At 38.1% G+C, this 17,589-nt stretch overlaps 2 protein-coding genes and 1 pseudogene across 2 annotated transcripts; all 3 read left to right on the forward strand.

Annotated features, from left to right (window-relative positions):
• The first annotated feature begins 1,221 nt into the window (after positions 1–1,221).
• On the forward strand, positions 1,222–2,160 carry LOC110328058 (olfactory receptor 147-like). The gene has a single exon (XM_021207414.1). The coding sequence runs from the start codon at positions 1,228–1,230 to the stop codon at positions 2,158–2,160; it is 933 nt and encodes a 310-aa protein (XP_021063073.1). The 5' UTR covers positions 1,222–1,227.
• A 1,657-nt stretch (positions 2,161–3,817) lies between these two features.
• LOC110328653 lies at positions 3,818–4,312 on the forward strand (annotated as a pseudogene).
• Positions 4,313–14,152: 9,840 nt separating this feature from the next.
• LOC110328124 (olfactory receptor 145-like) lies at positions 14,153–15,082 on the forward strand. The gene has a single exon (XM_021207494.1). It carries the CDS (start codon positions 14,153–14,155, stop codon positions 15,080–15,082), a length of 930 nt encoding a protein of 309 aa, XP_021063153.1.
• The last annotated feature ends 2,507 nt before the right edge of the window (positions 15,083–17,589 follow it).

A 17,589-nucleotide genomic window follows, 5' to 3' on the forward strand; every position in this document is an offset into this window, starting at 1 on the left:
TTTGACATTTTGCTGAGTAACTATTGGCAGTTGATGGATACTTTGAGAAACATGGTCAGGTTCAGATGTAGCTCTCATAGAATATCTACTCTCACATAGAAGGCCTGCACACACACACACACACACACACACACACACACACAGAGAGAGAGAGAGAGAGAGAGAGAGAGAGAGAGAGAGAGAGGTAATACTGAATAGACACAGTGGTTTTAAAAAACGAAAAGAACAAATGAATTCAGGAGAGAATAGTGACAGGAGGATGGGGGAGTGGAGGAGAAATTGGAGGTAAAGACATAAGGGATTAACTTCATCAAAATACATTGTATGAGCATATAAAAATTTTAAACTCTGAAACAGAACACAATTGCACACATCTAAATGAGCCAACATCATTACCATTGAACTAATTTGCAAGTACCATAGCAACAAATCCAAATCTCTCGAGAAAATACTTGGGATACATAAACCTTTCTGGTTTTAATCAGGACCCTAAGAATAGAAAATTATAAAATCCTCTTGGGTCATTACCAGGTGGGTCTTGTGACATCCGTACATAGTATTTACCAACCTCTGTTATAAAGAAGGTATTGTTGGAAAAGCCAGCACCAAAAATCATGATCCAGAATTCATGGCTCCTCAGAACCTGGGGGAATGAGAGCTCTGGTTTCCCCTGTTCAAAATGAATTACTTTCACCTCCAAAAAGCCAAATCTAATAACAACAGATTTTTTTCTGTACATTTACTGTTATAGCTCATTCATATCACTTGTATTTGCCATCCTGTGAGAGAACAGAAGTCAGTAAGATACATCTCAGGTCTCAAAGTACAAAGGTATGTATTGAATTGGATAGTTGCATGATTTTCTTAACCCTAACTACAACTGAGGAACACAGTGAGCCTTTGATGTGCCTTACATCTTCTCTTTTGAGATTACCACTGAGCCTGCAGTAGGAAAATGATGGTCAAGGTAAAAGTAGAATCATGATGCTACAGATGCAATGGTGGCCATTGTTTTCCTGAATATTATTCCTGGATAAATGGTTTCAATATATTTATGGTAATTTCTGTATTGTAACTCCCATAAAATGTAGTAAAGAAAGGGAGAATTAATTGTGAGCTTGAATTTATCCTTCTATTCTGTTTCTTAGCCTCATATTAATGTGATAGGTTAAAGGTGGCTGGGATTCCATTTTAATGTTATAATTATTACTGTTCTTACAGGAAAGAATGATTTTAAAAAATTCCTCTTCAGTGAAAGAATTTATCCTGCTTGGCTTGACACAGAAACCAGAGCTCCAGCTGCCTCTCTTCTTCCTCTTCCTGGGAATCTACATTGTCTCCATGGTGGGGAACCTGGGCTTGATTGTTCTGATTGTCTTGAATCCTCACCTGCACACACCCATGTACTACTTTCTCTTCAACCTTTCCTTCACAGATCTCTGCTACTCTACTGTCATAACCCCCAGAATGCTGGTGGGTTTTGTGAAGCAGAACACCATCTCTCATGCAGAATGCATGACTCAGCTCTTTTTCTTTTGCTTCTTTGTTATTGATGAATGCTACATTTTGACAGCAATGGCCTATGACAGATATGCTGCCATCTGTAAGCCCCTACTTTACCAAGTTACCATGTCTCAGCAGGTTTGCTTGCTGATGACAGTTGGTGTGTATGTGATGGGGTTTTTGGAAGCCATTGCACACACTGGTAGTATGGTAAGCCTGACCTTCTGTGATGGCAACATCATTAATCACTATGCATGTGACATACTTCCTCTCCTCAAACTCTCCTGCACAAGCACCACCATCAATGAACTGGTTGTTTTCATTGTTGTGGGTGTCAATGTGATAGTTCCCACCCTGACAATCTTTATTTCTTACACCTTGATCCTTTTCAACATCCTCAGCATCCATTCTGCAGAAGGTAGGTCAAAAGCCTTCAGTACATGTGGCTCCCATGTAATAACTGTTTCACTTTTCTTTGGATCTGCAGCCTTCATGTATCTTAAGCCTTCTAGTGCATCTGAGGATGATGATAAAGTATCTACTATCTTTTATACCATTGTGGGCCCAATGTTGAATCCTTTCATCTACAGTCTAAGGAATAAGGATGTCCACCTGGCACTTAGAAAAACTTTGATGAAAGAAGTTTTACCTAAGTAGAATCTGTATTTGTTATGGAACTAAAATCTTATGGTTTCTGAGGTTTACATTTTCTGAGTATTATTTGGAGTAGTAAGTAATTGACATAGGATTTGCTTACATTAAGGAGTTTCTGGATTTAACCCACAGTTTTTTAAACCAACAGTGACAGGAATTAAAATAACAAATATTTTAAACACTATGGCTCCAGCAGCATATGTAGCAGAAGATGGCTTTGGTGGGCATCAATGGGATAAGGGGTCCTTGGTCCTGTGAAGACTCGATACCCCAGTGTAAGGGAATACCAGAGTTGGGAGGTGGGAGTGGGTGGGTGGGGAAACATCCTCATAGATGCAGGAGATGGGGGATTGGATAGGGGGTTCCTGGGGTGGGGACCAGAAAAGGGGATAACATTTGAAATGTAAATAAAGAAAATAATAATAAAAAAGAATTGTGTAGAATCAAAGATATTTTACATTTGCATAGATAAATTAATTATGGAGGAAATTTCAGGAGTAAAGACAGTGAAAGATGATTAATGGACCATCCTCTTAGGATAGAGAAAATAATTTATCTGTATTTTCCAAAACATTCATATCTTTGTTTGTTTGTTTTGCTTTGTTTTGTTTTGTTTTGTTTTCAAGACAGGATTTCTCTGTGTAGCCCTGGCTGTCCTGGAACTTACTCTGTAGACCAGGCTGGCCTCAAACTCAGAAATCTGCCTGCTTCTGCCTCCCAAGTGCTGGGATTAGAGGAATGTGTCACCACCACCCAGCTCATATCTTTTAAAACATTGGAAACCAGACAAACATATTTGTGTAGCCTTTCTCTTTGGAAATCATGAACATTTAAGTATAATAGATCGAATGATGTTATACTCAGAAATGGAAAAGTAAAGAGATTTATTTAAATGTACATGCTTATTTTATTATTTTGTCAGGTGTGTTTGGGGACATTATAACCCTACTGTCTTTCATCCTAAGCAAGTGTCCTATCACTGAGGTACATCTCAATCACCACAGCAACTAGGCACATTTACAAGTTTCATGTGGCTTTCTATGAGACAGTGTCTCACTACATCAGTTAGTAAAGTTCTGGACTGAATTGAAGGAGATTTCATTATAAAGGCTCCTTTATTTCTCAAAAGGCTGAGGTAAAGAGGAGAAATGAATGCCTTTTTTCTCTGGTCTTTTCTCATTGTCTTACAGCAGTTTGGTAAAGAGGATTTGATGAGTCTGTTTTGATACCAGTCCTCTGAAACAGCAATTTGCAGCATTAAGATAAACTTATAATAGATTGTCCCCTCACTGAAATGAGGGTAAGTATGTCTATATAAGGACTTACTATGTTTCCAGTGGAAAGAATTTGACTAAGCAACTTTACTATGTGATAGATTTTTATGTTTTAAGCATAACTTAGTGTGATCAAGAGATCTATGATACAAAACTGCCTCTAGTCTGAAAAACCCAGTGGTTCCAGAATGGATGGAAGCTTATGGAATGTTACGGGCCATTATTGTACCTGGAACTCACTTTGTAGACCAGGTTGGCCTCGAACTCAGAAATCTGCCTTCCTCTGCCTCCCAAGTGCTGAGATTAAAGGCGTGTGCCACCACGCCAGGCTTCCAACAGGACTCTTAGTGGATCCATTTGAGTTGGCTTCATTTTGAGAAAGAAGCATAACAGAGGCAGTGATGGTATCAGAAAGTTTTAATATAGAAGCCACCAACTATTTGTCCCAAGAGTGTGTAGTCCTCATTTATGCCCGGCAGGATACACAGTGCATCAACTGCTGCTAGGCCCTTATACCTGTACACTATCGCTATCACCATCCACATAAAGAAAGATGGAGACACCTCATTATTGTCAACAGCTCCGACTTACTGATGTGATGTGATCAAGATTTCCCAATTTTGAAATGCTGGGCTCAGTCAGAAGTAGCAGCTCCTTGTGAATTGAAGAGTGAGGAGATCTGCCAATGGAAAAACATGCAATATAAATCAAGAATTTGACAGTGCAGGTTCAAGTGGGATGGAATATATATATATATATATATATATATATATATATATATATATACCATTTTATTGTGTTCTGTGACCCTGCTCACTAAGATTCTGTGTTCTACTTTGATCCTTTTAGCTGTTTTCAAATGTGACAATTTTTCTTTGTAAGCTTTATTTACATTAAATGTTTTCTATGAACCTAATAAATGAGACCTATTCATTTGTGAAAAAATATTAATCAATAGAGCTCTGATAAGCTAATAGTCTAGTCTTGGTAAAGCACTGACTAGTATTATCACAGTCAGAATCTTATAATTTAAATTTAAATTTTCTTTGATGCAAGTACATACTTAAAAAGTTTCTCATTATGATAAAAATATCTGTGTCTGGTCTATATGTATGTATATATCAAAACTCTGGTTAGATAAAATAATGTTTATGACTTTAGCCCCAAATCATTTATTGCATCCTCAACCATTTACTATAACCCAAAGTTGTGAGTCTACTCTAGTAGTTTACTGATCTCCCCTGCCCCTTAATTTATAAAAATTCATGTAAGTTTCAGGGAGTCTGAACTTGGATCTACCTGTAACAGGACAAATGTATTTCAGATAAATACTCCTGTCAAATCAATCAACAGCCTAAGCTCCTTGCCTATTGTCTATTTCTGAGGTGAAAGCTCTTAATGTTAACTTTTCCTTTAAATTCCTTAATTTTTAACTTCTGTCCCCAGTTTACATCAGTCCTGGCAGATTTTCACTCAGCTATTGACACTGCCATTGACACTACCTAGAAATCATCTATAGATTACAAACGGCTCCAAAGTGATCTACACCAGAGATCTTACACAACTGGAAAGCACTGAACTTGCTGAAAGCTGATGTAAACCAGTACAATGGGATTGTTTCCTGTGTCATCAGCTGGGTCAGAGAAGTTAGATGCTTCTGATGAAAATCCATTGCCTGCATTCTGACCCTGTCTTTGACTGACATTCCAGTCCTCCAATGCCTTTATATTGATGTCCTCATTTCATCTGAAAAACATAAACAGAATAGAGTACATCACCCTTTATCCTTAACAAAAAAGCTGGAATGGCAGGTCCAAGAGCTTCTAGTTTCCCTCCATACAAGGAGTCTCTTCCATTCTCTCTGGAAAAGTAGACAAATGGCTACCTCTAGTGACTACTCCTATTCCAGGACTTATGCTGGCCTCTGGTCTCCTTCAATATCAAGAAGGTACCTATTTAAAGCAAATAGATAAATATCTATCAACAAGTTGATTCATTAGCGGAAGTAGTTCTACAATATAGAATGATTCAAGACCTTCTCTATACATAACTAAGATGTTTTTACATGGCATTAAGAGAAAATTATTGTTTCTATAGAAATCACTCAAGAATCATTAGGGAAGACCCGACTGTACACAAAACAACCAAACAAATAAAATAAACAAAAAAAGAGTAAAAACAAACAAATTCTCACCCAAAGCACTCTAAAACAAACCCAAAAACCAAACAATCAAAACAAGAGAAGAGAAAATCAGTAAACAAAAAGAAAACAATCAAACATCAACAACAAAAATCCACCCTAGACAGGGAAAAGTCCTCAAACAAGGGAAGCTGTTGGTTCCTGTTCTCATTTTCAGATGACTTCTTGGTAACAACCGTACTGTCTCCAATCCCAGGACCCTTCCCTCTTCTGCTCCCGGTGATTGCTGTTAACAATTAAGGCATCAGAAATGCTTTAAGCAGATATATAAATTCCCATATAGGTGCCATATACTCATAGTTATCAAATCTCAATATTAAAAAGGTTCCTACAGCAGAGTCAAGAATTTGACTCAAGGTACAGCTAAGGGAGAATATGATGACTAACATTGGGCTTTAAGTTTAAATAACTGTAGTTAAGAGATTTATGAATACAGAGACAAAATCTGGAGCTGAGACGAAAGGATGGACCATCCAGAAACTGCCCCACCTGGGGGTCCATCCCATAATCAGCCACCAAATGCAGACATAATTGCATACGCTAGCAGGATTTTGCTGAGAGGACCCTAATATAGCTGTCTCTTGTGAGGCTATGCCAGTGTCTGGTAAATGCAGAAGTGGATGCTCACAGTCAGCTATTGGATGGATCACAGGACCCCCAATGGAGGAGCTAGAGAAAGTACCCAAGGAGCTGAAGAGGTCTGCAATCCTACAGGTAGAACAACAATATGAACTAACCAATACCCCCAGAGCTCATGTCTCTAGCTGCATGTGTAGCAGAAGATGGCCTAATCAGCCATCATTGGGAAGAGAGGCCCCTTGGTCTTGCAAACTTTATATGCCCCAGTACAGGGGAACACCAGGGCCAAGAAGTGGGAGTGAGTAGGTAGAGGAGCATGGCAGGGGAGGGTATAGGGGACTTTTGGGATAGCATTTGAAATGTAAATGAAGTAAATACCTAATAAAAAATTGGAAAAAAAGAGAGATTTATAAAATAAAATTGCCTCTAGCCTGAAAGGACCACTGGCCCAAGGACAGATAGAATGTTAAGGAGTGTTCAGGGGCATTTTTTAAATGTGCATATATTAAAATGATTCTTAATGAATTATGCTCTACTCATAGATGAATGTATCTTCAACCCACTGCAGAGAAGCTTCTTGCAATAGATAAGAATTGATATTGAGACTCTCTTTTGATTAACATGCAAAGAACAAGAGACTTTGGGGTGCTCAACAGTAAATGGGACATTCATATAGTACCTCTCCCCTCAGGTTCATAGATTAAGGGAAAGAAAAATTACAAGAGCCTGAGGTACAGTAGGTTGCTTCAAGCAAAGAGGCAAACAGTACTAAGGGTTTTTTGAAAAGCTGTACTTTTCTGTACCTTGTACTGTAACACTTTCCTAATACATAGGAAAGAAATGTAAAGGAGTCACCATATAATGGGGGAGACAATGCCTCGACTAGACATTATTTACCACTAATTGTACCCATCAGTGTCAGGAAAGCCTTGCATCTTGTTAACTTGTTGGCCTAATGATTCAGTAGACTGAACCACCCCAAACGTTACAGGCTATTGGCAGGGTTATTAGTGATTTCAGTTAACAGCCTGACTGTAAGGTCTTATTTCTGAGACCATTTAATGTCACTGAATAGGGAGACATTCAGCTAGTGCTCAGCTGGAGGCTTCACTCCTATTAACTATCATTCACCATGTAGGAGGCACATTGCATGATACTGGAGGAGAGATAAGGATAACAAAAATAACAATTAAAACAAAACTTACCATTTTATAACATTTTACATGGAAGACATTTTAATGAATCTCCAAGTCCTGATCACCATGGGATACCAAGGCATATTGGTCCTGTGGGGTGCATTTCAAATTTGCCCAAAGGAATTTTTGGTTCCTCAGTAATTTTGAAGAGTCAAGAATAATTGAGCTTCATGTTGACAATTGTTATATTTCTTTTTATCTAAAATACAAAAATCTGCAATTGAAGATTATTCACTTTTTCTTCTTTTTCCCATTTTGTTTACTATTTTCTTCTCATAAGTAGAGAAATGAACTGTGATTCTTCTCATGTCCTGACAGTTGTTTCTGAATGTATTACTCTGTTTTGGATACATTCCCCTACTTCAAACTTGTACTTTCATCGCCAGTTGTTAATGCAGAAATCTGAACAAAATTTCACTCTTAACTTCTGCTTGTAGCATTACTACAATTTTGTCAGCCTTTGGGGTGGATTCTTGAATGCTGTTTCCTTATTTCCCTTTAATGAGAAATCTTGCTGCATACTCTCTTGCAATGTCTCCTTTATATTTTTTGTTTATGAGAACTTCTCACCTCATTATTTTTAATTCATTGACCTTCTTTTGTTTCCCCCCATTTCTTGCCCTGACTTCTTGCTCTCCTCTCCTTTCCAAAAGGAATATAACCTTGATTTTGACATTTCAAATCTTATTAGAATTCACTGTTTCCAATTTTCCTATGAACGGAGTCTATGTTACAGGTGTGTCAGAACAAACTTTGGAAATTCTCAGCATATTCAGAAAATTAGGGTAACATTCAGGGATGAAGCTGTAGGGATTCTGTTCTCTCTCTCTCTCTCTCTCTCTCTCTCTCTCTCTCTCTCTCTCTCTCTCTCTCTCTCTCTCTCTCTCTCTCTCTCTCTCTCTCTCCTTTCTTCCCTCCTTCCTTCCTTTTATTATTTTTTAAAATCTTCTTTTACAGTCCAGTCTTATCCCCCTCCTGGTCTGTGCACTGACTGTTTCTAATACCATACCTCCTCCCCCATCTCCAAGAGGATGTCCCCACCTCTACCTCTGTTGTGGATAGCCCTGGAGCTAGTTATATTTGACGTTAATTCCATTCTCCTGTGAGGGGCTGCAAACAAGGAATGAGTTAGCACTCAGGTGATTTCCTGTAAACCTTCCCATCTTAATTTTTAAAATAAAGGAGAGATGATGTTTGGGCAGATAAAGGGGAAGTGGAGCAGAAGGTTGGGGGGAGAGAAGAAGGAGAAAATGGAAGAGGGAGAGGACACAGAGGAGGAGGAAGAGAAAAGCAGAGCAAAAACTCATGGCCTGGAGAAACCACAAGTTCTAAGGGGTCTCATAGATGTAGAAGATGATAAAGTAGTAGTATATCTGCCCAGTATAGGCAAACAGCATGCATTCATATTAATTGAGTTGTGTTTTCATTGCTGGGGATATTTTGGTTGGAGATTTACCTCAACATACCCCTCACCCGACTAGTCCTCTTTACTCCTGGAGGCCTCAAGTCATTTGAGAACTAGGTGTGTCTTCTCCCATTGAGGCCAGACTAAGCAATCCTTTGGTGTATATGTGTCAGGGTGACATATCAGCTGGTATATGCTGCATGGTTAGTGGCTTAGGTTCTGGGAGATTACTTGTGGGTCCAGGTTAGTTGAGACTGTTGGTCTTCCTATTGGGTCATGCTCCTCCTCGGCTTCTTCTAGCTTTTCCCTAATTCAACTCTAGGGGACCCATTTGTTGGGTGCACATATCTGTGTTTGACTCTTTCAGCTGCTTGTTGGGCCTCTCAGAGGGCAGCCATGCTAGGCTCCTGTCTTTAAGCATACCATAGTATCAGTAATAGTGCCAGGCTTAGGAGCCTACCCTTGAGCTGGATCCCAATTTGCGCCTGTCACTGGACCTCCTTTCTTCCAGGCTCTTCATCATGTTTGTCCCTGCAGTTATTTCAGACAGGAACAATTCTGGGTCAGATTTTTGGACTGTGAGATAGCAACCACAATCCTCCACTTGATGTCCTATTTTTCTTACTGGAGGTGGACTCTACAAGTTCCCTCGCCCCACTGTAGGGTGTTTCATCTAAGGTCCTTCCCTTTGATTCATTACAGTCTCTCAACTGCCAGGTCTCTAGTACATTCTAGAGGGTTTTCCCTCCTCCTATCTCCTGAGGTTGACTGTTTCCATTCTTTCTGCTGGCTTTCAGGACTTCAGTCCTGTTTCCACCCCTGAATACCTGATCATGTCCCACCTTTCCCCTTCCTGTTCTCTCTGCTACCCAGCTCCCTTCCCTGCCCTGCCCCACCCCCATGATTGCTTTCTTTTCCCTCCCAAGTGGGATTGAGGCATCCTCACTTGGGTTAATTCAATCTATTTGCATGCAAAATTCTTGATGCCCTAGTTCTTAATAGCTGAGTTTTATTCCATTGTGTAAATGAACCACATTTTCTAAAACCATTCTTCTGCTGTGGGACATATAGGTTGTTCCCAGCTTCTAACTGTCACAAATAAGGCCACTATGAATATAGTGGAACACATGCCCCTGTGGCATGGTGGGGCATGATTTGGGTATATGCCACAGGTTGGTATAGCTGGGTCTTCAGGTAGATCTATTTCCAATTTTCTGAGGAACCTCTGGATTGATTTCCAGAGTGGATGTACCAGTTTGCAATCCTACCAGCAATGGAGGTGTGTTCTTTCTCCACATCCTTGATAAGTTTTGTCACCTTATTTTTTGACCTTAGCAATTCTGATTGGTGTAAGGTGGAATCTCAGGGTCATTTTGATTTGCATTTCTCTGATCACTAAGGACGGTAACCATTTCTTTAGGTACTTCTCAGCCATTTGAGATTCCTCTGTTGTGAATTCTCTGTTTATTTCTATACCCCATTTATGATTTAGTTGTTTGTTTTTTTTGGTGGTTAGTTTCTTGAGTTCTTTATATATTTTGGATATTAGTCCTGTATTGGATGTGGGGTTAATGAAGATATTCCCTCAGTCTGTAGTTTGTGGATTTGTATTATTGACTATGTCCTTTGCCTTACAGAAGCTTTCCAGTTTTAAGAGGTCCCATTTATCAATTCTTGATCTTAGAGCCTGAGCCATTGGAGTTCTGTTTAGGAAAATTTCCCCCATGCCAATGAATTAGAGGTTCTTTACAACTTTCTTCTTTATTAGATTTGGTATATCTAGTTTTATGTTGAGGTCCTCGATCTACTTGGACTTGAACTTAGTGCAAGGTGACAAATATGGATCTGTTTTTCTATGTACAGACTGCCAGTTAAACCACCATTCATTAAAGATTCTTTCTTTTTCTCTATTGTATATTTTTTGCTTCTGTGACAAAGATCAAATGTGTGTGCTTTTTTTTCTGGGTCTTCAGTTTTATTCCATTGATCTGTCTCTATACCAGTATCATGTAGTTTTTATCACTATTGCTCTATAGTATAGCTTGAAGTCAGGGATGATGATTTTCCCAGAATTTTTTTTTTATTGTTAAGAATTCTTAGTTAAGATCTGACTATGTAGTTCAGCATGGCCTTAAACTCACGATGTAGCACATTATGTGGCTTGAAACTTGTGATCTTCCTGCCTTATTCTCCAATGGTTGAGATTTAAAAATGTGTATTGACAAGTCCAGCAACCTTTTTCTATTTTCAAAATAAATATTTAAATAACTATTTTTTTTGCCACTCTTTTTTGTTTGTTAGTTTTTTTTTTTTTCAGATTTATCTGAGAATTGTTCTTTTGATGTTTTTGAAGAATTGTGTTGGAATTTTGGTGGGGATTGCATTGAATTTGTAGATTTCTTTTGGTAGGATGGCCATCTTTACTCTACTAATTCTAACAATTCATGGGCATGGAAGACCTTTCCATATTCTGAGGTCTTCTTTGATTTCTTTCTTGAGAGATGTGAAGTTCTTGTCATATAGATCTTTCACTTGTTTGGTTAGAGTTACCCTAAGATAGTTTATATTATTTGTGTGTGATATATATGAAAGAAGACATTGTAAAGAAGCACATAAGATTTCATCTAATGGTAGAAAGCATGGAGATTCCATAGTATATAAGACAAGTTTTCATGCTTTTTTACTTGGAATGTACCTAAAGTGTAAATAATAAAATGTATGTGAAAATGGAGCACAGGTGATGTGAAGGAAGAATGGGGCATAAAGAATCAGGAAGGGTTCATTAGGTGGGACAGTGGAGGGGTCGGTAAAGTGCAGGAGTGAGTGTGAGGAAGGTTAACTAATACTAATCTTGTGAGGAAAGTCATTTGTAATCCTATGTTTATACAAGCTTCCTAAAGTATACTCATGTATAAAGAGTTTAAATGGAGTTGCCCTATCATTGGTAGAGAATATTTCTCTTAGACATCATAGACTATCAAAGAAAAACCCAGAACAAGGAATGAGCTACCATTTTGTGGAGTTGTTTGCTAGCAGCGTCCCATAAAAACCCCAATATTACAGGCTATTACCACTCCTTTTGGTTATCCCCAAACTTGCTGATTAGTCTTTTTGTAGGAGACACCATATAATCAAGTCATAACATTGAGAAAGTAAGTTTGTATCTACCTAGTAGCCAATTGTCTAGAGTGTGTAAAGAAAAACATGTCCATCCTTCCATACATTTTGTTCTTGCATTTTTATTCTTTGTTAATTTCATTCATAAAAACAGTGGACTAAATTATATCCATCTGCATATAATTCCACAGTCCAAACAATTAATTCAAACCATGGAGACCTGTAAAGAAGTTATGATAATTCTACTTGTGTTATATAAACTTGTCATAAGCACTCATGCCCTCAGCAGCTTTGAAGGTTAGTGAGGAACTAATTCTTTCATGGTAGCTTTTTCTCAATGATTCTGAGTGATGTAAGGAGATAGAAATGTATCAGTTTTTGAAAGTTGGTCTTGTCTTATGTAAGAAGTTGAGAGACTAGTCTGATATTGTTCAAATTTATAATACTAGAGGTCTATCATTTTATCAAAAGAGAAATGTAATGATCAGTTTTACTCAGATGTGAATTATGAAAGCTACATTAATGGCTGACCTGGAAGGACCTATCCACTGGTACAATGTCATAAGTGTTATAGGAGTAACCACCATTTGGATTGAATTTCAGGCTTACTCGACAGACAAAATTCATGCCTACCATACTTATTATTGGCAACTGCTGAGGCTAGATAGACAGATCAACAGGTCATAGGGAAGTATCTATGGTTGTTACCTGCTATGAATATAGTATTAAATTGATTCCTAATGCCTTTCTATTATACTGATAGACTAGTGCATCTCTCAGCCTCTTTGAGGACCTCTCAGATGTTTCTTTTAGCAATAAATTGAGATTAACACAGATTGCTGTAGCTAGTTTGCAGGGAGAAAGTAAAAGATGGTGAGTGCTCAGTCCTAAAAAGGAACTTCACATCATACTCTTTCAGCCAAGTCTCAGGAATCGCTCTGGAAGTAGAACTGGAAAGATTGTAAGAGCTACAGTTGATACAAGACTACAGTGAAAACATGTTTTTCAAGGCATTCTCAAGGAACACACAGTGGTTACAATTGTAGGCATAAAACCTGATGGTCATCAATTTTACCTGTATCTGAGTAACTATTGGCAGTTGACGAATACTTTGAGAAACCCCATACATTTCAAGGATGAATCCCTTACGTAGGCTATCCACTCTCAAGCAGATGACCCTCATATCCCCCACAGTTAATAATTAATAAACACAATGTATAAAATAATTGAAAAGAACAAATGAATTGGGGAGGCAATAGTTACAGTAGCATGGGAGAGGAATTGAAAGGGAAGACATTAGGCATGAACTTTATCAAAACACATTGAATAATTGTATAAAACTATGAAACAAAACAAAATTGTCCACCTCTAAATGAGCGAAAGTCGTTATGACTGAACTAATTTGTAAATATCATAGCAACAAATCCTGATCTCTTGGGAAAATACTTGGGGAACATAAGGCTTTTAATTTTTAATCAGGTTCCTGAGATTACAATTCATAAACCCTCTTGGGTCATTACCAGGTGGCTCTTATGACATCAGTAGATGCTATTTACCAACAATTTATCATAAAGACAGAATTATAGGAATAGGCACTACCTGAAATCATGATCCAGAACTCATGGCTCCTCAGAATCCCAAAGAATGAGGGCTCTGGATTTTCCAGTCCAAAATTAATTTCCCTTTCTCCAAGGAGACAAACCAGATAACAATAGAATTTTTTTTCTGTAATAGTCACCTTTATAGCTCATTCATGCTATTTGTACTTGCCCTCTTATGAAGAGTCAGTAAAGTCATTTGTTCGGTCTCAAACTACAAAGGTAGGTATTGGATTGGATGGGTGCATGATTTTATTTCCCCTAACTACAAATGAGTAACACAGTGCGCCTTGGATGTGCCTTGCTTCATTTTTTTTGAAATTATTACTGAGACTAAAATGGGAGGTGGATGGTCAAGGTAGAAGTAGAACCGAGATGCTGCAGAGGTAATAATGGTCATTTCTTCCATGACTATTATTCCCAAGAAATGGCTTCAATATACTTATGGCTATTTCTTTATCTTAACTCTCATAAATGTGGTAAACAAAAGCACAGAGAATTGTGAGCTTGAGTTTATCTTTCTATTTTGGCTTTTAGTCTCACATTAATGTGGTTGGTTGATGAGTGCAGGGATTTTACTTTAATGTTACAATTTTTATTGTTCTTTCAGATATGACCTATGGAAAATGGCTTTAAGAAATGCCTCTTCAGTGAAAGAATTTATCCTGCTGGGCTTGACACAGCAGCCAGGGCTCCAGCTGCCCCTGTTCTTCTTGTTCCTGGGAATCTATGTGGTCTCCATGGTGGGGAACCTGGGCTTGATTGTTCTGATTATGTTGAATCCTCACCTGCACACCCCCATGTACTATTTCCTCTTCAACCTTTCCTTCACAGATCTCTGCTACTCCTCTGTCATAACCCCCAGAATGCTAGTGGGTTTTGTGAAGCAGAACATCATCTCTCATGCTGAGTGCTTGACTCAGCTTTTTTTCTTCGCCTTCTTTGTTATTGATGAATGTTACATTTTGACAGCAATGGCCTATGACAGATATGCTGCCATCTGTAAGCCCCTGCTTTACCATGTCACCATGTCCCATCAGGTCTGCATATGGATGACTGTGGGCGTGTATATGATGGGCTTTGCAGGTGCCTTGTCCCACATAGTTTGCATGCTTAGACTCACCTTCTGTGATGGCAACATCATCAATCACTATGTTTGTGATGTACTTCCTCTCCTTAAACTTTCCTGCACAAGTACCTCCATCAATGAGCTTGTAGTTTTTATTGTTGTTGGTGTCAATGTGGTAGTGCCCAGCCTGACTCTTTTTGTTTCTTATACCTTAATCCTTTCCAACATCCTCCGCATCCATTCTGCAGAAGGTAGGTCAAAAGCCTTCAGTACCTGTGGCTCCCATGTAATAGCTGTTTCTCTTTTCTTTGGAGCTGCAGCATTCATGTATCTTAAGCCTTCTAATACATCTGTGGATAAAGATAAAATATCTACCATCTTTTATACGATTTTGGGTCCAATGCTNAATCCTTTCATCTACAGTATAAGGAATAAGGATGTCCATCTTGCACTGAGAAAAACATTGATGAAATGGAGATTTACCTAAGTAGAATCTAAATTTTTATGGAACTAAAAGGTTCCATAAAGGGGTTCACCTTTTATGAAGATTGATTGGAGTAGTAAGTAATTGGCATAGGATTTGCTTGCATTCAGGAGTTTCTGGATTTGACCCACAATTTTTTAAGACAACAATGACAGGAACTTACATAACAATTATTTTTAAACACTAAGGTAAGAAATGTGTTGAATCAAAGTTATTTAGCTTTTGCAAAATTAAATCCATTATGGAGGAAACTTCAGATGTAAACACAGTGAAAGATCATTAATGGATCATCCTTCTAGTGTATAGAAAGATTTTGTCTGTCATTTTTCAAAACATTCTTATCATTTTCAGCACTGAAAACTGGACAAACATATTTGTATAGTGAATTACCAGCACAGTAGCCTTGGAAATTACCAGATTTCTCCTTGGAAATAATACTCATTTAAGCACAATAGAATTGATGATATACTCAGAAATGGCAAAAATCAAGAGATTTATTTAATGTATGTGTTTATTTCATTATTTTGTCAATTGTGTTTGGGGACATTATAACTCTACTCTCTTTCATGGAAGGCAAGTGTACTGTCACTGAGGTACATCTCAATCACTACTGAAATTAGGTATATTTACAAGATTTATGTGGCTATCACAGAGACAGTGTCTTACTACTTTGTTTAGTAACTTCTGGGATGAATTGAAGAAGATTTCATTATATGGGTATGTTCCTTTGTTTCTCAAAAGACAAAAAGAAATAAAAGATGAATACTCTTTTCTGTTTGATATTTTCTCATTGTCTTAAAGCTGTTTGGTAAAGAGGAGTTGATGAGTCTATTTTGATTCCAGTCCTCTGAAACATCAATTTATAACCCTTAAGATAAAGGAACCTGTAGTAACTTTACCCCTCTTTGACCTAAGGGTAGGTATGTCTTTATAAGTACTTACTATGTCTCCATTGGAAATTTGATTAACTAAGTTTACTATGTGATGGATAAGTTTATATTTTAAGTAAAACTTAGTGTGATCAAGAGATCTATGAAACAAAATTGTCTCTAGCCTGAAAGCCCCAGTGGTTCCAGGATAGGCAGAACATTATGGAATGTTAAAGGTCATTATTGTATAATTTTAAAGAAACTGCTGTTCATCACAATAATGGTCACAATGTGAACCATTGCTTCTGCGTGTGTAACCAGAGGTTGCTTGCCCAAGAAAACCAGGAAAACTGACTGCCATAAGTTTTCTAAATGCTGGTTGCACTTAAACATGGTTGCACTTAGGTAAAGATACATAAGTATGTAAAAATAATGTAGCCTCCTGATTGTAGGATGCATGTCTGCACATATATTAGATGTAACCTTATTATTTTTTTCTTCATTTTGAGATAGGATTCTCTGTATAGCTGTGGCTGTCCTGGAACTCACTCTGTAGACTAGGCTGGCCTCGAACTCAGAAATCCACCTGCCTCTGCCTCCCAAGTGTAACCTTATGTTTTAAAATGCCTTTAGAAAACCCCTGTCTTTTGTTCCTTNNTGCTACATCATTGAAATCTTGATTCCCAGGAATACCCTAGTCAAACACTACCTAAGTAAAAACTGTTTGTCAGACTGGTGAACATCCCAGGCCTATAGCATTTTGATGTCCCAAATGAGATATGGGGGTATAGCTGAAGCTGCCAATTTTTGTGATGTGCCTTGGGGACCTGCAGGTTTCCACTTTGGTGCCTGAGATAAATTAAAGAGTTCCAGTGCCTGAAGAAACAAACCATAAAAGTTGTACCTAATAGCCTTCAGCTGGGTAGTTAAGAATTCTGTCTGTCGCTGGGCATGGTGGCGCATGCCTTTAATCCCAGCACTTGGGAGGCAGAGGCAGGCTGATTTCTGAGTTCGAGGCCAGCCTGGTCTACAGAGTGAGTTCCAGGACAGCCAGGACTACCCAGAGAAACCCTGTCTCGAAAAACCAAAAAAAAAAAAAAAAAAAAAAGAATTCTGTCTGTAATCTACATTTAGATGAATTGGGAAAAAACTGGATGTGGACTTAATTTTCAAATCAGAGATTCAGACTGGATACTGCTCACCCTCATTGCTTGGCTCCCAGAGCGAACCTGAGATGGGGTCTGAGAAATTGGGAGGTACCAATTGAGGGAACCACAGAAATGCTGAGATGAAACTTGGTTGTTGTGTATATAAATAAAGGTGGCCACCAAATATTATGTTTTATATGGTATCCTCTGAATTAATAAACTTTCTTTTTAAGCTTCTGTTTGATCGACATGTGTTTTCTTGCATACTCATGAACTTGTTGCAGTGTTGAGTGGATTGCATGTTATGTTCCTTACTGTTCTTGAGATAATTAAAACAATGTGTGGAAATCTTCGATTGCAGGAATTCAGGTGTATTTTAGGTAAGGATAATATTAAACTCTTGTTTCATGCTGTCCTACTTTATTGAAACGTTAGTGCAGGGGTACCAGCTCCACCCAGTCCCAACCATGATTGTTTAAAAGATTCATCCAAA

The sequence above is a fragment of the Mus pahari genome, chromosome 10 (assembly GCF_900095145.1).
Source record: "Mus pahari chromosome 10, PAHARI_EIJ_v1.1, whole genome shotgun sequence".
Lineage (NCBI taxonomy): Eukaryota > Metazoa > Chordata > Mammalia > Rodentia > Muridae > Mus > Mus pahari.